The following is a 9,359-nucleotide window of genomic DNA, read 5'->3' on the forward strand; positions in this document are numbered from 1 at the left end:
TATAGGGCATTTTATTTTCTTCAAGACATCCTCAGAGTTGTAAATTAGTATATCGTCCTTATCAGGCCAGCACCAATTGGTTCCACTATATGTCATTGTTTTGACCTCGTATTGTTTTGGATTTTTGTTAATAACTGCCTTTACAATTCCTGGAAACCTTTCACCTTCGTATGAAATCACTACGTAATCTCCTATCTGGATTGCCTTAGGAAGAGGTTAGAGTGTGATTTTTTGTTTCGCAGTTATCATCTTTATTTTCTTGATCGGATAAATTCTTTTCTCCTGCTTCTTGTTCTTTTTTTCTTTTTCCATTATTGGACAGTTTCTTTTGTTTTGCGCTTTTAGTTTTCTTTTTATTTTCATTTATTAGTCGGTTTTCTTTCTCCATCTTCCTCAATGCTGCTTTTTCCAGTTTACTTTTCTTTTCTTGTTCTACACGTCTTTGGTACTCTATGTATTCTGAACACGCCGCTACTGCTGGAGTTATTTTTCTCTTGACCGTTTTTTTATTTTGGCTAGTAGAGGCAGTTTCTGGCCAATAGAATGCATTTTTAAACGGTGTAGAAAATTCTGACTTGGAATCATTTTGTGTCCTAATTGTTTGTTGATAGGACTGAACTGCTATAGTTTCACTTTTTTCTGGTGTGAAATGTCTTTCGCTTGTAATATTTTCAGGTATTACTCCTTCTTCCATGTCGCAGTTATTCTTACTAAGTGTGGTTTTAGTTTTTTCTGGTGTGAAATGTCTTTCGCTTGTAATATTTTCAGGTATTACTCCTTCTTCCATGTCGCAGTTATTCTTACTAAGTGTGGTTTTAGTTTTTTCTGGTGTGAAATGTCTTTCGCTTGTAATATTTTCAGGTATTACTCCTTCTTCCATGTCGCAGTTATTCTCACTAAGTGTGGTTTTAGTTTTTTCTGGTGTGAAATGTCTTTCGCTTGTAATATTTTCAGGTATTACTCCTTCTTCCATGTCGCAGTTATTCTCACTAATTGTGATTTTAGTTTTTTCTGGTGTGAAATGTCTTTCGCTTGTAATATTTTCAGGTATTACTCCTTCCATGTCGCAGTTATTCTTACTAAGTGTGGTTTCAGTTTTTTGTGGTGTTGAATGGATACGTCTTGTAAGATCTTCAGGTATTAGTAGGTTATCAGATAGTGTCACCGATTGTTGTTGTGAGTCTGGTGTTGAACCAATCTTTGTTGTTAAATTATTAACCTGGGAAGAATATTCCAAAAAGCCATCCTTTTGTACGTCAAACTGTATAAAATCCTCATCGTTGACGGCAGACCAATCCACATTAATGTCAGACAGGTTATCCACAAAGTTTGCTTCCAGCGTTGAGTTGCCCAAATCAAAATTATTATCGTTTGTATTTTCACTTGTCGTTACACTGCTGTTGACTGTTTTCCAAAAAAGATACAAATTTGTATCCTTTACATCTCCTATCCAATCCCCATCGCATTTTTTAAATTTACGTATTTTCTCACTACCTGCCCACTCCTCTAAGTATTTGACTATTTGGTCCGAATTCTTGGTGGTTGAAGTTCCTGGAGAGGATTGTATCGGGAAGTTGGTAGATGGAGTGTTGACATTAGTGGTGTTATTAGAACTCGACGATTTTATGAGCTTGCTATAATTTACGGCATCCGGATTGAAAGGAAATAATCCACAAGCACGAAATCCATGTTGTATAGTTTCAGGTTTTAAAGAAACTAAAATGCAGTCTTCTAACAGTGGACCAAATTCGCAACGCTTTAAACGTCGACCATTATTTTGCATTCGCCAGTCATGGACTTTTTTCCTCCACGCATTTTTGAGGCTGTGAAAAACTGCCACATCCATGGGTTGCAATATATGTGTGGAGTTAGGCAACAAGGCAATTAAAACAATGTCATTGTCTCTACAAAATTCACTTAGAGGCAGCGACAGGTGGGAAGAGTGTCCATCCATGAATAGTATAACTGGTCTTTTAATATTTTGTTTCAATAACTATGGATAAAAAACATTTGTGACGTATTCATAGAATGTTCCGATCTACCTAGTGCCCATGTGGAGGGATATTTCGATAATATATTTTGTGGAATCCTCTTGTACGGAAACAAAACGAAAATGGGCATTAATTTACCATCAGCAGAAGAGCCCAGGGAAAGAGTCAAACATTCCTTTTCATCATTTCCAGACATGCAATACACGGTCCGAGTACCTTTTCGTACTAAAACACCTTGACCTTTGCGACATAGAAAAAATGCTGACTCATCGCAGTTGAAAATTCTGGAAGGGTCTTCGAGAATTTCAACCAAATTATTATCTTCCAAGTAACTGTAAATTTTTTGAAACCAAGCTCTAATCTTCTCTTCATTGGCACCAACCCTCGCTGTGGTAAGGGTTTGAGAGACTCTTTTAGTAATAGTTGAATTCCTTTTTAAAAATCCCTCATACCAATGTCTGCCTGGTAAACCATTTTTAAATCTGTGTGGACGATTTAGCTCTTTGACCAGTTTTGAGACTGAATATAATAACTGATCTTTAGTAACCGGAAAGCCAATGTCTGCTAAATGATGTACCCATTTTACTATAAGATTTTCTTCAGTTGTTGTTAGAATAGTTGGGGCTCCAGCAAATGATTGTTTTGTGTATTTTCTGTGTATCTTATCTAATAATATCTGTTTAGGTATATTGTATAATTTCGAAGCTTTATACGCAGACATTGTTTTACTTTGGATAGATTCCAGGGCTTCGTTTAATAATTCCGGGGTGTACCTTTTTGATGGCATTTTATCTGGAAAAAATTACATATATAAGACTCAAGTAGGTCCGTATTTAAGAATATTATCAAACATACTGCTAAATATAGTTTAGCTGCGTATAAATGTAATAATGGACAAAAGCTACATTGCCATTTCAAATTATGGTCTAAAGGACGTTTTTATGGTCATTTAATATTCTGTGAACCTATAACCGTGCTATTTAAATTAAATGTATTTTTCTGATTTAATACAGTCCCAGTTAATTTAAAATAAAACCAACGAAATCAATAATGTGTTTTGAAATGTCGTTTAAAAAAAACTAACAAAATTGATTACGTTTCTTAATTAAACCAAAACAAATACTCACCATTATAAAACTCAAATAACAACAAACAGACTGGTCAAATACTGGCACGTAAATATCTCAATCGACCCGTTACACGTTTTAGTAGCCCTAAAAAACAATAATCTTACCCGTTAAAGTGATTATGAATAAAAAAATAATAATAATATTTAACCCTTCCCATCCGTAATTCCGTCCATAAGACGGAATAATGTACATGAGATATAAAATGCGAACATAATTGCGTGCGTCATTAAAACGACATTTTTTCAAGAAAATATTAATTACACGTAACGAAAGTAAAAGTAATAATATCAGTAAGAAGTAAGGCCCAGAAATAATTACTATCTCCTCAAATAAACAAATAAAAATGCCGACTGAAAAATCGAATTCATGGTATGACTTCGGTTAATTTTTGAGATATAACACAGTTTAGAATTCAAATAATAAGAAAGTGGTTGACAGAATATTAGTACGTAATTATCTCAAGCAAACTTTTACATTTCAATGTTCCCTTATAAAGAAAATGTTGACCAATTCGGTTAATAAAGCGTTACAAACAAGTAATAACAGTTGAACCTTTTATTCCTTAATTCCGTCCGTAGAACGGAATAGCGTACATGACATACAGAATGAGAACATAATTGCGTGCGTCATTAAAATGTAATTTTTAATGACATATTAAAAATTATCTTACGAAAGAATTAAAATGAAATAAATAAATGCATATTGGTTATTGTAAATATAGATATTTCTTATAAAGTCTTACCAACTTCTATTGAGAACTCTATGATGATTCGGATCACTCGTTAAACATAAACAATAACACGAGGTGCTTATTCAACGATTCTGTGCATACTGGGTATTCATGACAAGTGAAGGTACCAGCAGTCGCATGAAAAATGGCGGGAATTTTAATTACTGCTTTCAAAAGCATCATAGATTTTAATATAGTATGTGAGTATTCCGCCTTTTCAAAATGTATCTTATTTCATGACTTTAAATGTAATGGACCGCAATTGTGTACTAGGCCGTAATATCGTGCAGTTACCTTATAAATAAGATATCAAATTACGTTATATGTACCTGCAGCGATTTAAACGAAAAAACTGCCATTTTTGACCCTTATTTGTTAATAACTAAAATTCTCGTCCGAACTGTGACGGGCATTTTTGTATAATAATCTAATAGGCATATAGTACCCAAAAGACCCACTTGCAACCTGGCTGCTCAAGTGTCCCGACAAAAATTTTATTTCTCTGGACTAATACTCTAATAGTATAACCATGTCTATTTTAGGAACTTAAACAGGGAAGGAAGTACATATGTCAGAAATTACAGTCATCTGTTTGCTTTGGTATAAGAATTTTACTATACCCCGTTTTTAAACCAGGAGAAGTAAACTCAAAAGACAGATTCACACACAATAATGTCACTAGAAACATCACCAAATACATCTTCATTTTTTTTTATTATGTCGGCCATCGTCGGTAATCCATAAATATTATATTTATTATCTACACTAATACGTCGGCGTCGCCAAAGGGTTCAAAAACAATTGTTTTTTTTTTATAAAAGCAGACTATAAATCTAAAAATTAAAAGAATAACGCAGAAAACACAAAAAATCGCTGATAAAACTTAATTAACCTATGAAATGCCAATACACCGAGAGAACAATTTCTTTTCTCCTAAAACACCGATTTCTTTGAGCAATATTTCTTAAAAGTTAACATATCCTATTAACTTAAACATACCGGTTCACATATAAAGAAACGGGTTTTTTAAACACAACTCAATAATTTCTTACAGATAATTTCTTCAATACTAAGAAATCCATTAATGGTTACATTTAATTTTCTTATCCTAAAGTTTTTATTTCTTATATTGAAAACTACAAGTATTTTGCAGTATAAGAAATATAATGTTAAGTTAATCCATATTTATATTTGTGAGCAAGAAATTTTTTTGCAATCAAATAAATATTTTAAACCACAAGAAATAATTCTTCAGAAATACCCTGTGTAGTAACTGTGGTTATAAAATAAGAACTTTGTCATTAATGCCGAAATATTACTTGCAAAGAGATTTTCTTCCACAAAAGAATTGCGCAGATTAACTATTTATGATTTAGTCGTCAGTCCGTCAGTGCTTGTGGTCAGTGTTTGTCAAAATGGCGTGATATGTTCATGTTCATATAGATGGATGTTGGATTTATTGGTGTACTTTAAAAATTAACGGATATTTTGAAGGTACGTACATATATAGGTATTAAATAAAAGTAAATTGAGTAATTTAAGATGTAATAATAATATTGTTGCGTATCCGAATGGTTAAAAAAGAAACATAATAGTATCTTTATACGCTTTTTAGGTATAATGATGGGCGACTCTGAAATAAAGGAGCTTATTATTCTAACTGGGAAATATGCCACAATTTAAAGCTGGGACAGAATGATATAATATATAGCTTCAGAACAATATTAAGAAAGGAGTTATTAACCAACTACGGGGCTTTCCAGAAATGGTAGAACTTCATACATGTAAGTACCTTTTTAAAAATGTGTATACTTATGTATCGTATCAACTATAATAGGTTTCTTGAATGTATCGCCTTCTATAAAAATATACAATACAACGCTATATCAAACATGGCGGGTGCAACGCTGAGGATTTTTTCTGTTAATTTATTTGAGATAAAGAAATCAGTTAGTCTAAAAGAAATATATGTTTATGGTTAAGAAATGTTATTGCCGAAAACCGTGAATTAGTTAATATGTATTAAATGACTTAGATGTAAACTAATAATACTTTCCCGTAATAAAATTTCTTAATGATTAGGTATGCTGTCTTTTTAGATTATAAAAATTAAGAAAATTACATATTATTATGCCTACTTCAATGTTTTACATTGGTTGTTTTTTCCTTCTTGTTTTAGCTAAACAATGTTTATTGCGTGACTTAATATTGTACAGATAAATAATTAATATTTCATTAACAAAAAGAAAAAAATAAACAAAGATGTGTAGGTTAAATAATGCCATGTTTGAACTAAATATGATTGATTATTATTAGTATTAATAGTTCTTATGTGGGGCCGTGTATTTGTTTTTTTTTTGTATTTCCTAAATTTGTCAAAATAAATATCTATATCTTTATAAAAAATTTTTTATTAAAGTAAGTTTACTCTTTCTACATAACGATTTTGTTTTAGTGAATTGCTGATATACAAAGTACTATTAACAAAAGAAGGAAAATTTAACGAATTTGGATTTGCCTCTCCATCCTTTTATTGTTGTGTAGAAGCCAGTGGTTTAAGAGTGGAGAAAATATTTGTATGTAATAATAACATTTATATCTTGTTTTATTAATAAATAATGATTTTACCTTAACACAATGATTTATTTCGTCGTATGTAATATCACTTTATTTTCAAGACATATTAACTTAACTCTAAATATACGTTTATCTCTGCGAAATATATTTCTTAATATTAAATAAATTAATTATTAATAGTAAAATAATAATATTCCTTACTAAGAAATATTATTGCTCAGAAAGAATAGTTTTCTGATGTGTATAAAATATATTTTTATGACTAATAAAATTAATTAACATCAAGTGTAATTTCTTTCTGATAAATGGGTTTGAAGTTTGCCAGAAAGTGGTAGTTCAATCATGTTTAAGATATATTTCTTTGGCTATAGTAGAATTTATTTGAAATATTTTGGAAAATTATATCTTACATACAAAGATATATTTCTTAGGCAATATGCCAAGTCGATCTTTCTTAAATATTAATAAAGTTTCTTTATGTCAAGAATTTTTTTCTCTCGGTGTAGTGTCAAATTTTCATAAATGTGATTAGTATCAAAATTTCATACCAATGGAGTAAACTTGCCTGAGGTTGGACCAATTACAAACACACATTGAGGCGCGGTTTGATTGAAATTTGAATTACTCCTCCTAGTTTAGAAACAGGGTATAGTCACTTATGAGAATCACCAAATACATTAGACTGTCTAATGTATTTGGAATCACTCTGTAGAGATAATTCTTTTTGAATATATAATGACGGTACCGTGCTGTCAACCATTAAGAACTACTATATAAACATTCTGAATTTAGACCAGGGCCCATCTGTAAAAATATTAGTACATTTGGACGTTGAGAGATGACTCAAATTGTTTTGCAGAAATTGCTTGAAAATAAATCAAATAATATTTGAGTTATCCTCCCTCTCAAAAAGGTCCGGAACATTGTTTAAATAATCAAAATGTCAAAAAATTAAGGAAAAATTCGATTTTTTTCTTGGTTTTTTGATTATAACTTTAAAACTATTCATTTCCGAGAAAAGTTGTACTAACATAAAAGTTGCGTAATTAAATTTCCTACAATATAGAATTGGTTAATAATTTAAAAAATAGTCACCCTTGTTGCAAAATAGCAATAATTGTGAAAAAAACATACAAAAACAAGTATTCGTATTTTACGTTTTTCAACAATTTATGCTACACTTAGGACCTTCATATTTCATCCTGAAAAACTTTATGATACAGTGAAACAATGCTGTAAATTTCATTAAGATCAGTTCAATAGATTTTACAAAATAAATTTTGCAATCCGGCTTTCGTAAAAAAAATTAATATTTTCAAAATGTTACAGGACTGAAAATAAAGCAGATAGCAAGTTGAAATTTTTTTTGCATATAGAAGTGTACTGTACCTTTCATTTGCAATTTTGAAAAATTAAAATCGATTAACACCACGGCGTCAGGAATTTTTTTAAATAAACATTAATTATTGGTTTGATAATAATGACCTTTGATAATGATTGATACATTTTAATTTTTATTACATTTCGATATAAATAAATAAATTTGTTTATTGCAAAATAAAAACACCTACTCTATCCTTTGAAATAACACTTTTATTAGCAAAGGCTTTCTTTGTTCATATATTTTAACTTAAATAATAAAAGTTTATTATTTTTAAACATATGCAATTGTTTAAACAATATTTCACAAACAATAATAAAATTAGTTTGATTTTTGTGGAATTAAAATATTAAAATACAACAAAATATAGAGTAAGAAAATAATATATTATATAAAGATTGGAAGAAATTTTGGTGGAAATCAACTTATGTGAATCGAACACCGCTGTCCTGCGCGTAGCACCAAAAATTATTTTTTATTTCAAAAATTTTCTGCCGCCGTGATAACTAATCGATTTTAATTTTGAAAATTGCAAATGAAAGGTACAGTAAACTTCTATAAGCAAAAAAAATTCAACTTGCTATCTGCTTTATTTTCAGTCCTGTAACATTTTGAAAAAATGAATTTTTTTTGCGAAAGCTGGATTGCAAAATTTATTTTGCAAAATCTATTAAACCGATCTTAAAGAAATTTACAGTATTGTTTTACTGTATCATAAAGTTTTTCTGGGTGAAATATGAAGGTCCTAAGTGTAGCATAAATGGTTGAAAAACGTAAAATGCGAATACTTGTTTTTGTATGGTTTTTTCGCAAATATTGCTATTTTGCAACTAGGGTGACTATTTTTTAAATTTTTAACCAATTCTATATTGTAGGAAATTTAATTACGCAACTTTTATGTTAGTACAACTTTTCTCGGAAATCAATACTTTTAAAGTTATAATCAAAAAATGAAGAAAAAAATATAATTTTTCCTTCAATTTTTGACATTTTGATTATTTAAACAATGTTAAGGACCTTTTTGAGAGGGAGGATAACTCAAATATTATTATTTGATTTATTTTCAAGCAATTTCTGCAAAAAAATTTGAGTCACCTCTCAACGTCCATCTCAAAACAGATGCGCCCTGGACTAATTTTTCAGCTATACGATGTATTTTAGCAAAATAAAAATGCCAGAAATAGGATATTACAAAGCTGTTTTAACATTTTCTCATCAATCATACGAATTTGATTAACACCTGGACTTATTGTAAGTGGAGGATATAAAGAAGAGTAATTACGCTCTAAGAAGAAACGCGCCGACTCTTGAAGATCTGTTATTTGTTGTTGTTAGAATTTTTGACCTGATGGCAATAGAAAATAACGAAGAACCGATTGAGGTATGCAGGTGTTGATGGTGGCCAGGTGTCCTCGCGACTTGTGGAGAGGTGTGAGCATTTTTTGCCATTAACAAAGCGGCGGTATTTGCATGAAACATCTTCCTGAAGTGAATGTCAATTGATCGGATTCTAGGTAGAGACCGACTTGAAATGTAGTATAACGTTTCAT

At 30.5% G+C, this 9,359-nt stretch overlaps 1 protein-coding gene across 1 annotated transcript; it reads right to left on the bottom strand.

Annotated features, from left to right (window-relative positions):
* Positions 1-205: 205 nt before the first annotated feature.
* LOC114330406 (chromatin assembly factor 1 subunit A-B-like) lies at positions 206-2,778 on the bottom strand. The gene is made up of 2 exons (XM_050644776.1): positions 2,765-2,778; positions 206-1,634 (listed from the first exon to the last, which is right to left on the bottom strand). The coding sequence occupies exons 1-2, from the start codon at positions 2,776-2,778 to the stop codon at positions 206-208; spliced, it is 1,443 nt and encodes a 480-aa protein (XP_050500733.1).
* Between the last annotated feature and the right edge of the window lie 6,581 nt (positions 2,779-9,359).

This window comes from Diabrotica virgifera, chromosome 2 (assembly GCF_917563875.1).
Source record: "Diabrotica virgifera virgifera chromosome 2, PGI_DIABVI_V3a".
Taxonomy (NCBI): domain Eukaryota; kingdom Metazoa; phylum Arthropoda; class Insecta; order Coleoptera; family Chrysomelidae; genus Diabrotica; species Diabrotica virgifera.